Raw genomic sequence first — 24,538 nt, 5'->3', positions numbered from 1 at the left:
GGTCTGGTACTTGGAAAAACTTACTAGAGTTGAGCTAGGATTTTGGCAGGCAGAGACAGAAGAAGAAGGAATTCCAGAAGAGGAGGGCATTCCAGATATCTGAAAAGACACCAGTAAAGCCAATGACATAGGAAAATGCAGCTCCCATCTATGAGGGCATGGTGAGGACACCAGTGTGCTTGGGATTTTGTGTATACTCAGAGAACTGATGAGGAAGTAGGACAGAAATGGAGAAATCTATTTCTGACTATGCTAAAATGACCACAAAATTATCAGCCAAATTGCTCTATTTAAGTCGAAACAGCTAATGTCTATGACTAAGCAATTGTTTTAACTAATCGTTCATTGAGTCAATGCATTCTAATAAGTAGTTCAAAATATGTTCAAAATATAATCTGGTCATCTTAATTTCTTGAACTTTAGCACCTATTTTAAATCTTAAAGGCCTATACTTTCGAAAGTTACAGATTATTTACTGCAGCATTCTGCCTGATGTTTCAACTGGAAACGGAGTGTCTGAGGCATTTTTTTTTTTTTTTAAATGAAAGCTTGTATTTTACGTTGAGGACTTTAAATGTTATTTTTTTTAACGTAAATGCTAAGAGATCCAAGTATTTCAGAACTGCAGGGGAAAGTTGCACTTGGTTACTTTTTAAAATTAGAAAAACTATTTCATTCTTTGTCAGGAGAAAAGCATCTTTGAAATGCTCAAATGGAGGTAATCTTCCATCCAAACCCCTCAATGTATTTTTATAATTACAATTTTTAAAAGGGACACTGGTGATATAGAATGCAGCACCAATAATTCTCATAGCAGTTATGCTCAGTAATATATGCATGTAGTTTTAGTAATGTATGTACCTCTATAAAAATCAGGGCATCAGTATTATTTATGAATGATTTCATGATTTCAAAAAGTCTTCTTTTCCACTTTTCCTCAATAGTTAATTAAAACAAACAAACAAAAAAACCCAAAACCAAAACAAAGTCTGCATTTTCTAAATGAAACGCAAATAAAACTCACAAATGAAGAGTAGGCTGAAAGAAAACAATATCTGATCTGGGAGTTTTGCCAAATTTTTATTTTAATGTACTTAATGCAGAGATATAGGAAGAGCATTATGCTGGAAATGCAGAAATCAACTCAGCATTCTTGGCAGAAGTACCTTTTAGTCTACAGCACAGAAAGAGTTAATCTGAAATGCAAACTGGAGTTGCATTAAATGTGCTTTGTTTGCCATTCAACAAGCTTTGTTTTAATGGCAAAGGCAATACTGAAATTGTGTGAGTACTTAAACTTTATTATGGAAATAAATGATGTTGCCCTAAAAGTCTTCCATGACAAGAAAAATATGCTGTATGGAGTTATTGAATTACCTATTTTCTTATCCAAAACAACTCTTTATTTGCCTCATACTTTCAGGCAATGGTTCCACAAAATTAAGTATGGTTTCCCCCTTCTAATAGCAAAACCCAAAACAAATCTTAAACTATGTCTTCTTTGCATGTTATAGTAAATGTGCTTTCATTATGCTTAATGTACTTTTAATAGTCTCCTATGGCAAGATGGTGATATTAAATGTCAGAATAAAATATCCATGATACCACCTTGAATTTGCTACAGTGTCTTTTATCTGAGGGCTCAAAGCCCTTCACACATGTTCTCATTCAGTATCTCCTTGAGGTGTAGTATGTGCATTTCATGGTTGAGGACAGTGAGGTGAAGAATGACTAAGGGAATTGAGGTCATTTCCAGAGCTCACACTAAGCACAATCCAGACCATTCTCTCCCGTTAGTCCAGGCTGCCTCCAAGATGGCTGCACTGGCTTCTCATGGTCAAAAATTGGTTGTCTCTTCACTAGTCTTTTCCTTCATGGAATTGTCTCCCTTACCTGGACACCATCAGATGCAGGGATGTAACTTGCCCTTTTAAATGTGTCTGTCACATTTCTCAGGATTTCCACAGACATCAGAAGATCGCCTGCATAGAAATTTTTCCTCTGAGTTAAATCCAACAGTGTCTTGGTCACCTGGGACATTCCATCACCTGCCAGCATTCGCTGCCCCTTAGCAAGGTGCTCTTTAATCTGTGATGGTCAAAAGAACAGAATAAACATCAGAATCTTCATATTTCTCTGCATATCTACATCAAGCAACTGTATTTAAAATTGCTCACTCAACTTTAAAATAGCCTTGCGATACTTGGGTGGATTTAAAACTAAATTGTGTGTATCCCATACTCAGATGGATAAACACTGAGCATGAAAAAACTAATGTACACATTTTGGCAGGCTTGATGGACTTGCCACTTCCAGTTAGAACACAATATAACACATTGGGGAAAATGTGCATTAATTTAGGTTTTTAATTGAAGTAAAAATTTAAAAAATACTCTTGCATATGGTAAACATGGGAGATTGTTTAGTAATGTGTGATCTGAGATGGGAGAATATAAACACTTCAAAATATCCATATTTTACTAACAAGCTGAGCTTATTAACTTTTGCCTTACATCTTAAAATAAACACATCTTTATATAGCACCAAAAAAAGTTGTCATAAGGACAATTTTGAGAAAATATCTCTAAACTTTACAGGTTTACTATGATATGATTGAAAGCTAGATTACTTCAGCTTTATTTTTAAAAATAAACAAAAGCAAAAAGGATAAAAAATTCTTCAGCAACAGAATGAACCATTAAGACGCAAAGCTTAAATTAATTTGATGGCCAAAGAGATGTGCTGCCAATTCTCATATCTCCTTATCTTAAATTCAAGGAGGAAAAAACATCTTACAATGTGAAAGAACGTAGGAGATAATAGAGAGAGTAAAGAGATAGCAAGAATCCATTATGCTTTTACTTGTTTACTAAAAGGTTGATCTTTATCTTCCCATTGCTAAATTTGTGATAAAATTAACTTAAAATTGTGAAATAATCAAGAACTAACACACCAGAGAAATATTGAAATAGAAAGACTAAAGAGTAATGATTGTAATTATCAATTTTCCATCAAGAAACATGCTGAAAAATCCTTTAAAATATGGCAATCAATCTGAACTAATCAAAAAAGTGGGAATATTCTAAAAAAATTATAGTTTAAAAAGTGTTATTGGCCAGGCGTGGTGACTCACACCTGTAATCCTAGCACTCTGGTAGGCTGAGGCGGGAGGATCACTTGAGGTCAGGAGTTTGAGACCAGCCTGAGCAACAGTGAGACCCCATCTCTACTAAAAATAGAAAAATTAGCCGGGCATGGTGGCGAGCACTAGTAGTCCCAGCTACTAGGGAGGCTGAGGCAGGAGGATCACTTGAGCCCAGGAAGTTGAGGTTGCTGTGAGCTAGGCTGATGCCACAGCACTCTAGCCCAGGTGACAGAGCAAGATTTTGTCTCAAAAAAAAAAAAAAAAAAAAGTGTTATCTTGACACTTCAGATATTTTACTTTTCTTTATGTCTACAACTGTCAAAAATATTTTGGTAAAATGAAAATCTTCAGAGGTATGCTTTATTTCCATTGTGTTATGGTAAAAAAAAAAAAAAAGTAATGTATTATTTTCGTATGCTTTCAGTTCTGGCTATCTCCCTTAGGTGGCAGCTATAAACCACGAACTAAAGTCCAAAGGATTGGCATGGCATCAATAATCTAGCCCTTGTCTATCTCTTTAGTCCCCACATCAATTGCTGCGGAGTGGTATTAACATCTGTAATCATGATACAGACACAGCATTGGCCAATAAGAAGGACAGGGACCCTCAAAGTAGAAGCCAGCTGGTTTCCACAAAGGCATGTACACCAGCCTGAATGCCTGTCCTTCTCCAAAACTACTGACAATTATTTGCAGTTTTCTGTTCAGGTCATGTGTTCTATGACTTCATATTTTTGCTAAAGATATTCCACCCTCCTTCTTTTCATTATTTCTTGTAAAAACCACTCTTATTTAGACTTTGGTCTTGTAAATATCTAAGCAGAGTCAATCAATTCCTCTTCTGTGCTCTTATATAAAATCCCTCTGATCACAGTAAATAGTAATCAGTTGCTTATATATCTTTTGGCTCCTATAGTCTCTCTCAACTTTGAAGAGTAGGTTCCCTGACTTAGTCACAGCCTTAGCATGCAGTGTAGTAAATTTTTTTGGAGTGAATTCAGTTGTTATGTCCTAACTACATCTTTGTGGTATGACACAATGGAATGCACTTTGGAGACGGGGTGCCTACATTTGTATTTCAGCTTTCCAGCTTATTATTCATGTAACCGAATGCTTTGGAGACTCCATTTACTATGTCTCCTCTGAGATTTGCAAAATGTATCTCTATGGTAAAAATGTTTTTAAATCATTTTCTTAATTCAAATGAACCCACACAAGCCTAAGATAATTAGCAGAAGCTAGAGCATTCAGGAAAGGTCTTGCTTCACCATGATTGGTGTGTCCTGCATGTTCCACTTCCTGAAGACTTCTAAGACTTTCTCCTCATTCACCATACTCCAGCTACTCTGGTTCTTTTGCTCTTTCTCAATGACATCAGATACAAGTCTGTCCCAGGGTCTTTGCATTTGCTTTTCCTTTTGTCTGGAATAGTCTTTCCACAGAGATCCACATGCTTATTCGTTACCTTCTCAGGGAGGTCTAACCTGACTCCTATCTCAGTGGGACTCCTGTGATTCTCAATAATCTCACCCAACTTCATCATGCTCAAGCTTCCTGCCATTGTGCCATCTATCTCTTGGCTCATTCATTTTTCTGCCTTGGCTATTAGAATATAATCCTCACAAAGGAGAGGATTTTGTCTATTTTGTTTATTATTATATTCTCAGCATCTAGATTTTATTCAATATATTGAATGAATTAATTAATGAGTCAACTTCCCTCTGTTCTTACCCTGTTAGGTCACAGGATTAAGTGAGGCACATTTGGAAGATATGGTAACTCACTCACGAACAGTCCATAGCAAACAGTGGTACCAAATATCATGAGATAAATAAACTACCTGACTTAAAGAGACAGTATAGCTTCTGGGCTGTAAGAGTGTCTGGCTCAGTAAGTAAAGCGTGAGAAAAGTTTTGCAGAGAAATAAAGCTAATAAGGTCTAACCTTAAAAACTCATAAAATTTAGTCCTCAATTTTGTGCGGGTAATGCCAATCACAGCTGCGGTACTAAAAGCTGCAGAAGATTAAATTGTTCTCCATTAGGAATAGAACGCAGCAATGGTTGCCAAGGTAAATAATGTCTGACTGCCTCAAATCAGACTATTATCTATGATTTTGGCAACCCATACCTAACGCCTATGAGGGACTTAACTTGTATAGATCTAATGTATGCTTCCCCTCAAACAAAACTATCACAACATTGACTTGCATCTTGAGAAATAAAACATTTAGACATGTCTTCTGTTTGCAACAAAAATAGTTACAGAAGGCACTGGATGGTTCAACGAATAGGAAAGCCAGTCTGTCACGTCTGGGTCAGCATCAAATCCGGCCCGAGTCCGTAGTAAATGAACGTCATTGCCATCTGACAGCTGCTTAGCAGGCTTATGTGGAATGAGTTGTTCTCAGTCCAGCTCTTAGCAAACAGGTGCCCAGATCACAACACCAGTTCTCACAGTTGACACTGATTAGCATCCTTCCTGGCATTGTCAGGGAAAAGCACTCAGGACAAATACCTGGTAATATTTTTACACACTGGTGTAGACTATTCATAGCATTTATACAGGGCATAAGGGGTGTTTGGATAAGACACATTTCTGTATGGAACATATTTAGTTGAAAGGCAATTTCCAGTTTCTTGATCTTACTTTGACAATACAGTTATATTGTAAAAGGTTCTTTCTTTATGCCTGTGTTTTATACCTTTTTCTAGAATGACAAATACAAGTTTACCTGCTAGACTGTTTTATTTTTTTCTTTTCTGTATTATGAAGAAATTGATACCAATGGGTTTGCTAACCTTACTTTTTTCTCTGTTTCAAACTGTCCTTTATTTGCATATTTGCATTCTATCTCTCCTCCATGGTTTAATTCTATGGTTATTTCTAAGATTTTGAATCCCATCCAATCCCTTCTTCAATACTTCTTTCTCTCAAAAATGTGGCCTAATAATCACATATGTTATTTAAATGCCAATTTCTCATATCACTACCTCCTTTCAACTACTATCTTCCTCTTGGTTTCTTCAAAATCAAAAGCAGAAATATGAAATCTGGTTGGAGGTCAACTTTTTAAATTGCAAATTAAACATTCTAATTACCTACGAAGCATGCTTTCTGGAAATCTTGCTAGTATATTAAGTTTAAAGAGCAGCTGGACTCATAACACCTGGATTTAAAATGTGGTTTTGCCACTCACTACAAAGGACCACTGGAAAAATTATTTACCTTTCTTCTAGGATCATTTGATTTGTCTGTAAAAGTGAGAAAATATCACATAGTTGTGATGATGGGTTAATAGGAAGACAGAGGTTAAAAGCAGACATCCAGTGACTGTTTCCTCTTCTCTTCCCATCTTCAATTTCCAATTCCTCTAAATACTAGCTATATGGTGTTTCCATCTCCATTCTTTTCCCTCTGGGCATGAGATGGATCCTTGTCCAGGTCTTCAATACTTAACTTCCTGAACACTAATTCTTTCTTCAACTGGATCTAACTGGCTATTTATTCTATTCATTAATTTCAATGACAATATTTTTCAATTACGGAAGTTTTGTTTAATCTTTTTCATATTCTTCCATTATTTATTTGTGCTTTCTTTTCTTTCATTTCTTAATTATTTTAAACAAGTATAATTTTGAAATATATTTTTTACTTTTTGCTTTGCTAAATCTCCTGATTCCTGAATTTGCTTATTCTCCCTCCTGGTGTTTTGCTTCACGATACTTGTAATTATTGTAAAATTATATTCAGTGGGATATATTTATCTTTAGGGAGCCCCAGGTCTTTAGTTTCTGAAACAGTTGTTAGAGACACTTTTGAGTCTATTTGTCTAGGGGTGGAGCCTTCAGACAGTTAAAGGGCTCCGCATTAATTTACACTAATTTTCATGTTAATTCTGTCTGCTCATGGTTTAGACTAGGAGTTTTAGTTTTTGAAAGGTGATTTCTTTCCCCTTCCTCTCCTAAACTTTTTATGAATTGCAACTTTCTTAAACATGTAGTAGGCCGGAAAGTGCACAGGGTTTTTCTAGTGTATGAGACCAGAATATAGTGCCAGGTCATTGCCGGAGGCTTGTAAGGGTATCACTGCTTGTGTGAGTAAGGGGACTTTGTCAGCATTTCCAAAAGGGCTTTACAATCTCAGCCTTCAGCACCTAGGGCTTACCTGTGATGTGAAGCTCCCACAGCTTTTCCCTATGGATCTAGCTTTGATTTTTTTCCCCCCTTCATTTCTGGTATCTAAGGATTCCCCTGCCTTTCTTTTGAGAGGAGCTACAACTCAGTATTTGAAAATATATACATATTGTAATTTATGCAGAACTCAATATTATCTGTGAAGGTAATCTTGGTCCACCCCACTGTTCTACCACAGCTACAGGTATCCTAATAACAACCAGTCTAAACTTTTCACCATATTCCAAAGAAATCTCATGGATTCTGTTTTTGCTCCCTGACTCACGCTTTTCTATAACCTTAAATACTCTCTCTAAACCCTCTTGTTAAATTATCTCTTTCTCCTTCATGAATTCTTTTTGGATAACTACAGCTACAATATAATCTCTACTTTCAAGCCTCATAGAAATAATCTTGCTCTACCTTACATTATCATAGTGTTTATGTTCTTATCTTATCCATTCTACTAGACCATAAACCCCTAAAGGGCCTGTAGTTTCTTATTCATCTCTGTTTCCCCTGTAATCTCTAGCACACTGTCTGCCACACAATGGTACTTGTTCAAAGACCTTGCTAAATTGAACTGAAACTACTGTGGGGGGATTTCTTTTTACCCTCTACAATTATAATATTAAAATATTGGCAGAGTTAAAACAGCAGTCCATGATTACTCAAAACAGGTAAATATGTAATAATTGGACAACTTTCACATTTCTGGACAGAATTGCTTTTTTAAAAGATATCCAGTTAATATGAATAGGCAAATAATTTCAGAAATTTTAGACATCTACAGTTATAGTTATATAATTTCTACCTTTAGAAAATAATAATATATCATTTACTGGGTGCTGGTGATATGGCAAACATAGGGTTAGATTTTTATGTGAAGTACATCATTTGAGTTTTAAAATGACCCTTGGAGGTGCTATAATTATCGATATCTATAGATGAAGGAGCAGAGATGTAGCAAGGTTAATCTGCATTCTTCAGAAGCACATGGTTCCTAAGTGGTGGTTATACTGAGATTTGAGCCCAGGCAGTCTGATTCCAGAGTCCATGTGCTTAACTACTAAATGTTTAACTCAGGTTTTATATAGTGCTTTTGTTAGAAATTGTCAAAATACTGATTTTGACAATATTTAAATATATTAATATATTAAATATTTTGATAATATTTAAAAATAATTCTTGACCATATTTGTTTTAAGGAGACAAATGTTTCTCAGATGAAGAAAGAATACAAGAGACAAAGACTTGAAGCAATTTACCAGACTGCCGAGGTATTGCCAATTATTTGAGTAGTAGTTGTTATTTTGGAATATAATGTGTAAATGTTACCAAAGCTATTTACCAATATTTCTAAAAGATTTTGTAGGTAGTTTTATACAAGTAGAAGGAAGAACTCCTTAAGGGTACATCAAGAATTCAATTTCCCTCGAGTGGTATTTTTTGATTCTTTTAACTTAGGCACTTAACTAGTTCAGAAAGCTTTTACAATTTCAATATTTCCTTTTAAAATTATAATTGTCGGTGATTATGCCTACTCATACTGCAACACTCCCTGAGCATTATTGCTCCAAAGGACAAGTCTTAAAAGATTCTGTGTCATTCACATTTAATACTGTTGACAAGATCAACAGTGAAAGGGAAGAAAATGAAGTCTAAAAATAGTGGCTTTTCATAGTTCTCCATTAAGCCTCCTTGCTCTTTATATGGAGAGATGTGGTGAGGGTCACGGAGTAAAGAGTAGGTGTGTTTCTGAAATAACCTTATTCTTTTCGTTCCATGCCTCCCACTGCCAGCCACACAGTTGCCTCTTTTGTGTGAATCCTAAAAAAAGGTTTATCATAGTTGTTCTGTGCAAATGACACACTTTAAACATCATATATTTATATATTATTTTCAGCATCAACTCCTACAGTCCATCTGTAAGGTATATTAACGGCTTTCACAGTTCTAAGTGGCTTCAATTAAAAGATAATTATACACGGAGCTTCTTTTCATAAAGCAATAATCAGAAGATACATCTTTTGATTCAGTTCATAATTCTGTCATTTTTCTAAGACAAAAGTGACTCCCTGGGTGATGATATTAGGTTATTTACATATCTACCTGGAGGCTCCAAGAAAGACACAGATTATCCTATATGGAAAAGAAAATATATACTCTTAGTTCTAGTCCATGAATATTTCTTAATTTCCCTTATACTTGATATAAAGAGTTTATGTTCATCTCAGAGTTGCCCTAGGGCTAGAAGTTACAACTTGAAAAGACAATTCTTGTCTAGAGACAATATGATAAGGTAGATTTAGGTCAGAATTCCCCTGCATAAATCATATATGTGTCACATAGAACCTAGAAATGTGGTGTAAATATTACTTGGCCAGAGGGGCATTGGATATCCTTGTTTCTTGTCTCAGAAATCTCTGAAGTGAGAGAGAGGATGGCATGAATTTGAGGATTTCCAATTATTGTTATAAGAATAAACTGAGTCCTGAAGAAAAGGAAAACTGAGTCAGATATACACTGTGCATATTTCCCTACCTGGAAATTTCCAAAATAAGAATGAAAGCATAGTAAATTTACCTACCCAGTAGAAACTAGAAACAGCTTTAATTTATGAGTGTTTGGCTAGAATGTGACAAAAGTATAATCCTGAGCAAAGGACATGAGTAGGTGAGATTTCTTTTCTGAGCACCAAACAAATGTAGATGTTCTCATAAATATTTTGAGGCTGGGATGGAAGTAGCATATGCTCCAAGAGCTCAAAGCAGTGTAGTGGTCACAGGGTTGGATGAGACTTTTAGAAACCTTTCAAACAGGAAGAGGAGTACTAAACAACCTAGTATTTCTCTAAGCCTTGCTCAATTCTGTTTCCATTACCCGACCTTTCTCCTTATAGGGATAGTGCATCACTTAAAATAGGATAGGTTATGCTATGGTAACAAACAACTCCAAACTCTCTGTGCCTGAAAACAACAAAGAAATATTTCTCACCCTACATATACAACCCACATCATCAGGGAGGATCTGCTCATCATAGTCATTCAAGGGCTTGCGATGAAGGAGGACAAACAATCTTTTACTGGCAAAGACATCCTCAGGCCTGAAATGACAAAGGTCACCTCCATATTCAACCAGTAGGCCAGAACTAGCCACCTGGGCACCTAACTTCAAGGGAGCGAGGAAGTACAATCCTCCTGTGTGCTCAGAAAAGGAAAATTATGTATCACCTAATATGGTATGTCTTGGGATGGTATGAAGCTGACTAATTAATAGTCATTTTACTCTGCCTCTCTTCAGCTCCAATGCATTCATCCAACAAAACTTCAACCCTAGATAAAATCTACCCCAGTGCTTCTCAAACTTTAACGTGCATATAAATCACAAAGAGAACTTTTCAAAATGCAGATTCTGATTAAGTAGGTCTGGAACAGGGTTTGAGAGTCAACATTTCCAGCAAGCTCCCAGACACTACTGATACTTCTGGTCCTCAAAAAACATTTTGAATTGCAAGGCTCTACCTAATGCCTTCTCTGCACCTGCATCCAAGTAGCTCAACTTTGCTGGAGAAAAAATAACCACTACACTGACTAGCAATACTCTAAATTCTGTATTTCAAACCTTAGATTACACTCAGTGCAGCCTGGTAATCCTATTACATTTCTCTAATAGGCTTATTTTCAACCTCTTGGAAATTACTATTTTATACCTTTTCATGTCTCCTGAAAAGACACACATCTTTTCCTAAGTCCTCACTTGCAGCTAATGATCCTGCCTCCTACTAAATGGAGAAAAAGGAATCCATCAGAAGAAAAATGTCCTCCCACACAAAACCTACTAAGTTCTTTTCACTGTATTCATCTTTCCTGTCTGCTCTCCCCAGGTTATAGTGGAGCAAGTATCTCTTCTCTCATCAAAGCCGATTTTCTGACTTTTGCTATAGATCTCAGCATTCTCTGCCTTCTTGGATTTTCTTTAATTTTCTTGTTTCTCCTCTAATTTTTTACTATTACTATTTCTATTGGATCATTTATTTTAATATATAAAAATGTTCTAATATTTCCCATTTAAGACAAAACAAAATAATATTGAAACTTTTTTTGACCTTACATTTCCTCCTCATTACCACCCCATTCTTCTGCTCATATTCATCATCAAAAACTAGGAAGTGATGAAAATGCAGCCTTTCTTCACTTCCTCATCTCCTGTTCTTTCTGTTGATGACTTCCCAAATTATTACCTGTCCAGGAGCTGGAATCTGTGTTTCTGACTCCCATATCCAAGTACTCGCTCCACACTTAATAAAAACAACCTTTGTCAATCCCCAGCTTACCTGCCCCAATTATTCCTCATGGTCTTGCTTTCCCCATCTCGGAAGAATGGCATCACCATCAGTCACATGTGGTCACTAAATCTTAATCAACAATACCATCATCTCCCATCTGGATTACTGCAGCAGGCTTCACAGCTCCCAGTCCTGCCACCCCATGGTCTATTCTCCATAGAACAGGACATGACCTCCTTTCATTAGACTGAATCACATTCCTCTATTCCCAAGGGCTTCTCATTACACTTAGAATAAAATCCAAACTCCTAGAAAAGGTGTTTAAGGCACAGCATCATTTCTTTCCTACCTGGCTCTCCAGCCTCATCCCATGACATTCTTCTTGCTTACTACCTCTGGCCAGTACATCATCTTTCACTTCCTCAGGATCTTCCCAGGTATTATTCCTTCTGCATGGAATGTGTTCTTATTTACTGACAAATTCATTCTCTCCACTCTTTACATGTCTGTCTCATGAGATCCATCTCATCTTTCAGATCACCGTTTTAAATGTTATCTCCTCACAGAGACTTCACTGATTTTCTTCTCTGAATAGTCCCCTAACATTATTTTCTATGGTGGCATCTCATTCATTTCCTTAAACATGTCAGAATTTGTAGTGATTTTATGTCATTTCTTATCTAATTTATTTTAAATTTGTTATGTGTTAGATTCAAGGTAGATCTCCAAGTTATTGAACTGTGCTAAGCACATAAAGATCAGTGATTATTTGTAGAATGAATTAATGGGTAGATGAAAGAATGGATGAATGATTGAATAAGAGTTCACTTTCACTTGTAATTTTGTTTCCTTTGGTATTAGACTAAATATAATTCTTTACACAATTATATTCTAATAAATTATCCTATTAATAAGTTTCAATTCAATGAATTTCAATGCCTAAAATTGACTCTAACATTGCTTCTCAAGTCACACTAAATCATACCCTGGGAGAAGCTAAATAGAAAAAATAGTATATCTATTAGATTTCCTTAAAATTTTCTAGGAAACACAATCATATGCGTCTAAAGATTATTATTATTATTTTAGTAGAGATGAGGTCTCGTTATGTTGTCCAGGCTGGTCTCAAACTCCTGGGCTCAAGCAATCCTCCCGCCTTGGCCTCTCAAATAAAGTGCTAGGATTACAGGCATGAAACACCATGCTCAACCAAGATTATTTTTCTCCTTTGCAATACAATTGAAATTTACTGGTTTGGGATAATGTATAATTCACATAAGACCAATGCTTTTGCCACCATAACTAGAAAATCCCGTATATATTACAAAAATCATACTGTAAGGACATTAGAGAGCTATGTAAGCAGTGATAATGAGACGAACTAAATTTCCAGAAAATAGAGATCTTTTCTGAGGTAAGCCCCAAATTACAGTCATTTATTTTTCTCCTGGGAAGATTTCTTAAATCTAGGCAAAAACTGAGGGCCAGGTGTGGCCTAATAAGGGGACTTCTTGTCTGGGGCTGAATAAATATATCGAAAACTTGAAGGGTCCTAAAAATTTTGCTGGGATTTTTCCTCATGAGACATTTGCTGAGTTTTTGAACTGTGTAGGAGGCTGAGGGGATAGTATGAAAACTTCTAAAATACAGAAGTGCAATCTTCCCCATCCTTTAAGTGCTTAGAGAAGAAACGCCTCCGAGGGAGGAGTCCAGCCTCAAGCACTAGCTCCTCAAGACATCTGATGGATTTGAGGTTGCTTGGGCAGAAAGCTGGATCACTGAGCTAGGAACCTCTGAAGGGCAGGGCTGAATCTTCACCAGTTTCTCAGGGCTGACAGGAAAAGCACACCTAGGCTCTAGAGATGCAGTGGACGAAGGCAGACTAAGCAGATGTAGTCTTACAAATGTCAGGGTTGATATTTTGAGGGGTGTTGTCCCAGTTCTTTGGGTCCTTGCTTGGAAAAATTGCAAACAGGGCCCGTGTGACAGAATGATGACAGACACTGAGCACTTCCACACAAGTGGCTTTTATTGTAGGCTTTCGGCATAAAAAGCGAAAGTATAGGGTCTGTCTCTGGAGTGGAGAAGACCTTGGGGTCTTATCACACTTCTACTTTTATGTCTACACCTTATGATATGCTAAATGGTGGGTGGAATAGTCATTATTTTTCTGGGAAAAGAGTGGAGAGTTCTAAGAGCTAGGGCTCTCCCCAACTGTATTCTTACAGGGTAACTTCCAGGGGTTGCTATGATGTTTATAAACTGTCATGGCACTGGTGGGTGTGATTTTTACTATGTTACTATATGTTAATGTATGTTAATGGGGAAAATCTTACCTTTGGACATGAGCTCCTAGTTTCTGCACACGTTCCTGGCCGGGAAAAGTCCCTAACCTCAAGTTTCTGTTACTGTGAGTTTGGTTCTAGATGCTTATTGTTCTCCTCATTTTTGCCTCCCTCCTCATTTCCTGTGGTCAGCACTGCCAACCTGGACCTGTCCCTAACACTAAAACTGCAAAAAAGCCCTGACCCAGCTCAAATTCTGATTGAACTAAAATAGTAACTCCTCACTGTATTTGAATAACTAAGGAAAGGAGTGATGCTTTCTGGTGGACATTAACAAGGTCTGAAGACCCTACATTTATTTTACACAATGTCTGACATGCAATTGAATATTACTGGATATACAGAGGGGCCAGAAGATATGACTGACAACTAAAATGAAAAACAACAAAAAACAAAAAAAGTATACTCAGAGAATATCCAATTAGGATTTAAAATAACTATGATTATAATGCTAAAGAAAATAGAGGAAAAGAATTACAAAATAGATTTTGTCCATTCTCTAATGGAGAATTTTAAAAGAGTTGCAATCTTAAAAGAACAAAACCAAAAAACCAAAAAAAAACCTTAAAAAAAATGTATATTCTAGACCAGGAGTCAGTGAACTACAGCATGCAGACCAATGCCTGTTTTTGCATAAAAAATTTTGCCAGAACACAGCCATTCCCGTTTGTTTATTTACTGTCTGTAGCTGCTCTTGTACTACAAAGCAGAGGTGAATAATTATAACAGAAACCATATGGCATGTAAAGTCTAAAGTATTTACTATCTCATAGAAAAATTTGTTAGCCTTGTTCTAGACTTAAAATACATGAAGTTAATAAAATTGAAAAATTTTTACAGGCATAATGGAAAACTCATTAGGAATCTGTGAAATATGCTGTAAACTTTGACATATGCAGAGTTTAGAACATCAAGATTTAAATAACACCGTCCTCCCAAGTTTTTTACTTTATTTTATTTTTTTCCATCAGCTCCTCAGGGTAAATAGCATTCAATAAATGTGAGCTATTATCAATTGTTGAACCCTCAGTGAACTCTTAATTTTATTCAGGGACACATGTTAAAACCTTTGTAATTGCGGAGTGGAACTCAGATCCCAAAACTTTAACATGTGGTTCTGAATAAAATTAAGAGGCTTCGGCCCATTTTAAAAGAAGTAATGCTCTTTAACTTGTCCTTGGCATTGTTGGGTTTTGCAATGATTATTCGAATTCTAGAAGTGAGGACGCTGACAAACGTTTAGAGTTTGGCACAAGAATAGAAAGGCAATTAAATGCTATGTGTTGAGTAGTTACAATAGGAGTGTCCACATTATTTCATTAGAGGGTCGTGTAATTAGAAACATGTATATATGGATGACAAATCTGTGTTGCAATAAGTAATAATAGCTCACAGTGATTGCATGTGTTCTATGGGCTGGTAACAATCCCATTTAACTGGTCTTGCATGATCTCCTTATTGCTTCATTGATAAGAATCCCCTCATGATTATAAGGTTCAGCAGGATTAAGAACTACTAATCTAGCTTCTCCCTGCCTCCCGTCACTTGCCACGTTTCAGCCGTGTTGTACTATATAGAACTTGCAGAACAGGTAACTGCTGTCTCCCAGACTCACATATCTCTACTTAATTGGTGAACATATGAAAATTAAAAATCATCTACCAGTTCTCCTGACCAGCTGAACCTTGCCACCCATTTCTTTGTTTCCTAATTGCTTATTAAAGAAGCAATAAGACTTGCATACCTTTTGGCCCAGTAAATATTTGCTGTAAACAAAAACTGTAATGACTCATTTTGTTTTTCCTCTAAATGAGCTCAGTAATGAAATGTATTATCCTCTTTTGGGCAATGTGCTGAGAGCATTTGTGCAAGGAGGTTGTAGCCAAAAAAGTGTGATATGTGAGGAGTTTTGTTGTAATAAAGCAAAGTTAACCTAAGAGTTAGGAAGTACGGGAAAAAAATTAAAGTAAATCTATTCTCCTATTCTCTTTCTTGCTCTCTCTCTGTGTCTCTCCCTAGCTCTCTTTTCTGATAAACCACTCATAACAGTAGAGGCAAACAGGAGAAATAGAGCCCTCAAACCAGGATTCAAGCAATTTCACATCTTTTACCTTTATCAATGACTGGATAAATTATCACTCCAACATTTGTATTTATTTGTTTCATGAAGGTCTGAAAATAGGAACTGAAGTTTTAAGGAGCAATAACTTAAAAGGCAACATTCAAACTTTTTCTATTTTCATACAGAGGGGCTTCCACTGGAGTAATATCTTTAGCCTTTCGTGGTTCCCATCATTCATACCTCTCCAGGGAAGGAGGAGTGACACACCTGTCTGATGAATTTTGGAGAAAGCATTGGTGTGCACGGTCAACCTCTTTTGCTTTATATCTGTCTACCTGCAGGGGCATATGTTCTGCCATTTCTACACGGCTTATCTCTCCAGGTGAGTGTATGTGTTTGTATGTACGTAAAACAGAGAGAAAGACAGGAGGAGAGAGAGAGAGAAGAAGTTGCCTGTGATTGTCTGGGTATTCCAAGGACAAAATAACTCTGTTTGTTTGGGGGGTGGCTGGCCCACTTGGCCACAATATTCAGACATTTTTTCCAAATAGCTTTATATGTCATAAGAAATGATATTCTTAATTTATCTGACTCCTGTGCTTATTTCTCAACTGGTTCTGCAATTATGTTTACTTTGTGTGGTATAAAATTCAGAAAACACCCCAGAATAGCAAATGAAACATTAACATATAGACAATATGAAATTTCCAAGAATCCTACTACATTTTGTGCTTTGTTCCTGTATTTTCAATTTTATTTAATTGGGTGTGTGCCTTTGTGTCTTTTTTTTTCAAAAATGACATTTGGATCATAATGTTTAACTTTGTATTTTATAAGGTTTCCAAACAAACTTCACAAATATTAACTTATTGAAATTGTTCTGCAATGGCCAATTTCATAAGGTGATGTAATTACTCCACATTTCTAGATATTTGGCGGCTAGTAAAATTTCACATTAAAGATAGTACTCATTACTTTCATGTGGTTAAAATTCATGAGCATTAAGTCTGAAAGTATCACCTTCTCAGAACTCTGGAGCTGCCAGTATCCTTCTACTGATAAGAAAGTTACCAGAGTCATTCTTTACACAAGCATGGATTGAACATCTAGTATATGCCTAGTATTGCGTTAAGTACTAGAAAAATGAAGATTAAACAACAAAAACACATGGTTCTTGTCCTCAAATAACTCATACTAAATGTCCAATATGACAGATTAGTGATTTTATATTTTAAGCTGATTAATGGCCTCTTCTGTCTACCTCAAGTGGTTTATAATTGAGAGTTCACTGAACATAACTAATGTTTGATGATGATAATATTTCATTTCAATCTTAGTTATTGTTATATCTTTATGAAATAGGTATACATATAGTAATCTATGTGTCCAAGAGTTGGAAAACATAGATCTGTCTAATTTACATAAGTCTCTGCAGAAGATTATGATTAAGTTAATGAGATTTTTTAATATAGACAGGAAAGCAAATGAAAGCCCTCAAGAATTAAATGTTGAAATGGTATAAAGGAGAAAAATTCATAGTCTCCAAAGTAATTTAAGAATTTGGGGGAGCCTCAAATGCTCTATGTCACAAGCACTGTCTAGCTTTGCTACTCAAGTATGGCTTAGGGAAGCAACAGAAGGAATAAGACCATGCAGGGAAGTGGATCTGATTTCCATACCCAATTGACTTTGTGGAATACAGATCATGAGGCTACTGTGTGAGGCAAGCACCATTTTAGACATAGCTTCGGTGGGCGCGGTGGCTCACGCCTGTAATCCTAGCACTCTGGGAGGCCGAGGCGGGTGGATCGCTCGAGGTCAGGAGTTCGAGACCAGCCTGAGCTAGAGCGAGACCCCCGTCTCTACTAAAAATAGAAAGAAATTATCTGGCCAACTAAAAATATATATAGAAAAAATTAGCCGGGCATGGTGGCGCATGCCTGTAGTCCCAGCTACTTGGGAGGCTGAGGCAGGAGGATCGCTTAAGCCCAGGAGTTTGAGGTTGCTGTGAGCTAGGCTGACGCCACGGCACTCACTCTAGCCTGGGCAACAGAGCGAGACTCTGTTTCAAAAAAAAAAAAAAAAAAGACATAACTTCATCCTACACTTCCCTGAACATGTAAAGGAGAAGATTATGATCCTCGGACAAGCCCTAGATTTGTGTATGTATGCATATATAGGTGTGTGTGTGTTTCATATATGTACGTAAGCATAATTCACATGCCAAAATACATGCACCACCTATCCTACCATCTGTCTACTGCTTATCCAACCATCCACCCATATCTATCTAGTTTATCTATATTTCTCTACATGTTCAGCTCAAATTAACAGTATGTTGGGGTCTAGAATTTTATTCTTACTGAGATGATTCTTTAAACCCAAAATGAATTTTCTGTACACAAATATATTAATCCTGCATAGTTACATAGCTCTTTTATAGCCTGCTAAGATTTCACATATAGTATCTCATCTGTTCTCCAAAACCTCCCCAGATGCTAAGTTCATGGCAACAGCTCCATTTTGTAAACAGCGAGTTAAGACTTGAGTGAGATCATGTGACTTTTCCTAAGGACACATAACCAGAAAATACTGCTCCTGGCACCAGGCTCTAGGGCAGAGGATTTCAAATCAAAAGCTCAAGAGGTTGAGTGGCCTAAAGAAAAGAGATTAGGCTTCCAAACATTTGTGCTTGAGGTGTAACTTTCACCCTTTACCTTACTTAAGTGGATTGCTCCCCTGCAGATCTTCAATTTCTTTCCATGCAAACTGAGGCAGGAATTCCCACCTACCAGGTTCTTGTGAGGACTGGAGCTAATTTATGAAAGTTTCTAGCCAAGTGTCTGGTACTTTGTAGGAGCTGGATACCCGGAGGCTGCTTTTTATTCTACATGGTTATGCACCTGATAATTGTTCCAAAGTCAACAAGCGCTTATGCATGGTTTCTGTCAATTATTGATTGAATGATTTCAACAGGATTCACAATGCAAGATTTCATTTCTTCTATTTCACATGGGCTATCTGTCTCTCTCCATTATCAGATAGCTTGTACTCAAGAATGAAAATCCATTTAAATGTCAATGTACAAAACACTGAATTTAGAAAGCAAAAAAAATTTTCTTCAAGAAAAGTATTATTAGTCATTCTTTAAAAATTTGTAAAGATTGGCTTATCATTTACTTAATCCATGCAATTATTCCTACTTCTCACCTTGACTAAATAAGAACTGAATATGGATATAATTAGATTAAAGTAAACAAAGTCTAATGCCTAAAACTTAAGGAAAAATAAAATCCAATAAGATTAATTCATAAAAAAGTTTTTGCTTATACTTAATTCTGAAATATAATGGCCTGAATTATTGACAGCTATTATTAAAAGAAGCTTTACATTTCATACTCGTACATTTTATATTATGAAACTAAGCTATATATTATATTCTGTCGTTAAATGTATATATATGTGTCTATATATATAAATAAAAAGTGCATTTTTAAAAATCTGAAAACCAAATGCTAATACATTTACATACCAAATCAGTAATTGAATTCATGATTATTTTGGTATGCAGGAAATAGATAAATATATTTCTATTTATCTTATTTTTGTATATAATATATAAAATAAAATAAATATAAAATTTTATATTTATACTTGTATCATAGCCTTACTGTTACATAATACATAAATACTAAATTTTATATTTATATTGCAAGATATAAATATATTTATGTATTTGTCTACATTGTGTATATTTACAACAAATATAAGGCTTTATGTAGCCAAATCATCATCAATTACTGGTATATTAATACCAATAAATATACAGGGTGTCCCCAAAGTTACCATACATATGGAAAAATGGGAAATTGTAGCTAAATGTACCTTTTATTCACAAAATATTCATTATAAAATTTTACACAATTTTTCCTTTATATGGAGACTTTTGGGACACCGTGTAAAGTTGACCCTTGAACAACACAAGTTTCAACTGTGCGGGTCCACTTATATGCAGATTTTCTTCCGCCTCTGCCACCCCTGAGTCAGTTAAGACCAACTTCCCCTCTTCTAACTCCTCCTCCTCAGCCTACTCTATGTCCAAACAACAAGGATAAATACTTTTAAGATCATCCACTTCCACTTCATGAATAGTAAATATATTTTCTTTTATGATTTTCTTAATAATTTTTTCTTTTCTTTAGCTTATTTTATTGTAAGAATACAGTATATAATACTATAACATAGAAGATATGTATTCACTCACTGTTTATCTTATCAGTAAGGCTTCCAGTCAACAGTAGGCTATAAGTAGTTGAATTTTTGGAGAGTCAAATTTATGTGTGGATTTTTGACTGTGCCGGAGGTCAGCACCTCTAATCCCCACGTTGTTCAAGGATCGACTGTATGTATATACATATATGACAGAAACAAGGCACTATGTAGTTAAATAATGATCAATACAATTGTTGATTTACTATGTAAACATATTACACGGCATTTGGCTTTCAGATTTTTAAAAATGCACTTTTTTTTGTTTTCTTGCTAATAAATACTAATTCCATTAATTGATAAAGGCTGCTGTTTTACAAGCTACTTCTCCATCCAGAAGCAAGAATATTCTTCAGATTAAAAAAAATTATGTACATTTTTGAGTGACAGTAACAGTAAAAAAATAAAAACATAAGGACAACAAAGCATAAAGGCTCATAAGTAAACATCATTCCTGCCAAGGTTCAACTTTCCAGTTGGCTTCTGCTTATGTTTTGTTCCACACACCACAATGTTTATTCATGTTTGGAGGCCCTCACGACTGCCAGGGTGGAATGACAACAGTCTCTGATGATGACAAAGACTTGTACTTGAAAATATGAAGCAAAATGTAATTGTACTCCAAATAGTCATACATCATACCCGGTGAATAATTCAATGATGTGTGGGAAAAAGAAGGGCCATTTTTGGAAAATTTGGCCCTTGTAATCTTTTGGAGTAATTAAGTTTCTCTGGTGCAATATCACTGTCATTTTTTTTCCATGTCTTAATCTCAACTGCGGTGGGAAATTTGATACCTAAGCAACACAGCTTTATCATTTTCCAACTACTGAAAAGTTAAGGAATTTTAAAATGTATGGTATTCTGAAATTTCGTATATACAATTTAACATAGGCTTGAGCCAATCATGACACAAAGTTTAACTGTAATAGATAAAACTGAATAACAGATTTTCCTCAAACCTTTCCCCTATTAGACAAGGAATTCTTTCATTTACAGCAGGATCCATAAAAACACAAGCTTTAGGAACCAAACCATTTAGTACTGACTTATAAAAATTAGCTTTCTGTCACATCCCTTTTTCCTTCAAGCATTTTTTCAGAGATTCTACTGGTTTGATTGTACAGCAGAAGGTTAAATTCTCAAACAGTGATTATTAGCAAAAAATAAACAGAGCAAGTACTAAAGCTGGCTTTGCACCTACTGAATGCTGCAAGTGTCTGTACTCATTTGATATGCATCTTGCAAAGCTCGGCTGTTCCCAGAAGGCCACTCCATGAAGACTGAGAGAGCAGCGTCTGCTAGTGGTGCCTGCACGTCACAAAGAACAGAGAGAAGCTTTATAACAGGGATGCTTGAAGGCATCACAGAACTGGGAGGCAGGCTGAAATTGAGTTTGTACTTTTTTTTTGCTTTAAAAAACATGCACATGCAATTGTTATTTTGAGTATTTTTATAATGCACATTAGTCACACAGAGAAACCATTGCATCAGCAATATTTTCTTCATAGGCTAGGTCTCTTCACTGGCTCCATTTATGAAGCACTTTACTAAAATGATTTCATTAATTGCTTAGTGGGCAGATTTATTTATGGATAAAGGACAAAAGCATGGCTTCAGAAGCAATCACAGCATGCTGTTCTTGGATACTGATCATTTGGGTTTGGGTGGGTCATCCTACTGTACCTGTGGCATTCAGGGGACATTGATTGAATGCCAAGTCGCCTGCTGGAGTTCTTTTCCACACCATCGACATCAGATAATCCTCTGGGCATATTTCATAAGGTGCTGCAATTTAAAACAGAGGAACTTGAATGTCAAGTAGTGTTTTTTCTTAAATACTGGCAGTAAACAATCCTCAAATGCATATCTCTAACTGCAGAGCTCTTCCGTTTTCTTTAAAGTGTATTGTTTACTGAAACGTTAGTGACATAAAAATAAAAAAAAAAAAACCCACCAGGTTTCATTTATTATCTACAAAATATTCACAGAATTGTAGTTTCTTTTTAAGCTGTTTACTGTGTAGGCTTTTTATAAAAGTCATTTGGATTTGCCTACAAATTAAGCACATTCACAAATATCAATCAAAAATGTTTCCAGTATATAATGTTGTAGCATTTTATACAATAAAGTGATTTCCAATAAGCCAAAAACTATACTAGAATTATCAACTGTAAATGTTATGAATAAATAACATAAAGGGCAAAAACATGTAACTTTTTATTTCGTCAACTAAGAGCGATTATGCCAGTCATGTTACATTATATAAAAATAAGCTGATTTGATCATTTATCTTATTATTTTCAAAAATCTCCATTTCATTATTGAGCAAAAATGTTCAAAGGAATTTCAGGAATAACAGATGTTTAACAGAAATATTATAATGAAGTGCAAAAGAGTTGTGAAAGCATGAGGTCTATCTCTACTGTGTTAAAACTGACAACTTGCTCCTATATGAAAGAATGTTAGTCGTTTCTCTAGACACATCTACTATTGTGGTTTTCACAAAGAATTGCCATTTATATTTTCCTACATTGGTTTTCACTAATTGCCAGAAATCTTGTTTAGGTCTTCTCCTCTTGGTGTCACTTGCACCTAATGGTGTGTCAAGTACACAGAAATTGCTCAAAATTGAATGAATAAATACATGAATATATGGTTATATCAATACCTTGAGAAATAAATGAGGACCTAGAAAATAAGAAGTACCTAACTAAACATAAGAGTGTGACTTCCTGGGAGAAATGTCTTCCTTTGAGAATAATGTAATATTTAATCCATAATAATCATCACTTTACTGATACCAATTCTACTTTAGAATTTATAAACTCATTAGATTGCATTAAAGTAATGTAAAGTTATGGTGGGCTACACTGAGTGGGAAGGACTCACCTTGCCAGCGTGCCCCAGCCCCTCTGCCTTGGGACCCAAGCCATGCCCTCCTGGCCCCGTGAAAGTACATGGGCTGTTAAATAGGTCCAGGTATGCTGGGCTAAAGTTAGTATGGCCTGGGACACAAAAACTGGATTTGTCACTGAGTCTGGCCTGGGAATGGTGGCGATGCATAGGATTGGAGTCATTACACACCATTCATTAAAAAAAAAATTATCACAAAAAATGTACAACTTCAGTGAGAGTGGGGACAGCCTCTGCGCAGGACTCCAATCCCCAATATCTCAAGAACAGAAACAACAGAGAAATGATTAAGGGACACAGCAGCCAACACTAGCCCAGTGCCCATAACTACCCACCTCCACACTGGGTGCGGAACTTAGCAAGCTGGGGGCTACTTCATTGCCTGCTGTCTGTCCCCTACCCCGTGGGAAGCATGTGCTGCCAGCACTGCTGCCCCATCCAGCCTCCCACCAGGTGGCCACGGAGGCCCACAGAAGGGTCTCATGAGAGGGAGGGCAACGGCGTCGGGAAGAAAAGCAAAGCCCAGATACCAGACAGTGGTGAGTGAAGTCACCCTGTGAAAGCAGTGGTGCCCAGATTAATGCCAAGGAAGCGGAAGCCGTGGAAAAGAGGAAAAATTAGCAAATGTTGCAGCCATGATAAGAATACAGTCAGTCGGTTTCCGATCCCCACACTCTTGCTTGCAATACTGCAGTCATGGCTGAACACATACTCTCTGCCTCCAGCTACCTATCAGAAACATGCACCGTCATTCCTCCGTATCCACAGGGTATTGGTTCCAGGGCCTCCCAAAGATACCAAGTCTGTGGATGCTGAAGTCCCTGATCTAAAATGCATGCCATTTTGTACCTGCATATAACCTACACACATCTTCCCATATACATCTGACCCTTCAACAATACAGGTTTGAACTGCACGGGTCCACTTCGGATTTTTTTTCAAATGCTGATCGAAAATACAGTATTCATGGGATACAAAACCATGTACACAGAGGGGTGACTTGTCCTTGCCCTATATACAGGTTCCACAGGGCTGACTGTGGGACTTGAATATGCGCAGATTTTTTTTTACATGGGGGTCCTGGAACCAATTCCCTGAGTATACCAAGGGACAACTATACTTTAAATCATCTCTAGATTATTTATAATACCTGATCCAATGTAAATGCTATGCAAATTATTATTACACTGCATTGTTTACTGAATAATTACAAGGAAAAAGTCTGTACATGCTCAATACAGGATCAATTTCTTTTCCTGAGTATTTTTAATCTGTGGTTGGTTGAATCCATGGTTGTGGAACCCAAGGATCCGGAAGGCTGACCATATATGTTTCTTCG

The 24,538-nt window shown here is 36.3% G+C and overlaps 1 protein-coding gene across 2 annotated transcripts in view; it reads right to left on the bottom strand.

The window, feature by feature from the left end:
* ADGRB3 (adhesion G protein-coupled receptor B3) overlaps window positions 1-24,538 on the bottom strand; it is a 673,565-nt gene that overhangs the window by 352,905 nt on the left and 296,122 nt on the right. For both annotated transcript variants that reach the window (XM_045543808.1, XM_045543807.1), the window contains 3 exons: window positions 21,970-22,071; window positions 21,488-21,594; window positions 1,894-2,088 (listed from right to left, as the gene is read on the bottom strand). In XM_045543808.1, the coding sequence (XP_045399764.1) occupies window positions 1,894-2,088; window positions 21,488-21,594; window positions 21,970-22,071 (404 nt within the window). The remainder of the gene's footprint in view (window positions 1-1,893; window positions 2,089-21,487; window positions 21,595-21,969; window positions 22,072-24,538) is intronic.

The sequence above is a fragment of the Lemur catta genome, chromosome 2, assembly GCF_020740605.2.
Source record: "Lemur catta isolate mLemCat1 chromosome 2, mLemCat1.pri, whole genome shotgun sequence".
In the NCBI taxonomy this organism is placed as follows: Eukaryota; Metazoa; Chordata; class Mammalia; order Primates; family Lemuridae; genus Lemur; species Lemur catta.
This window is presented reverse-complemented; position numbering and strand designations above follow the sequence as displayed.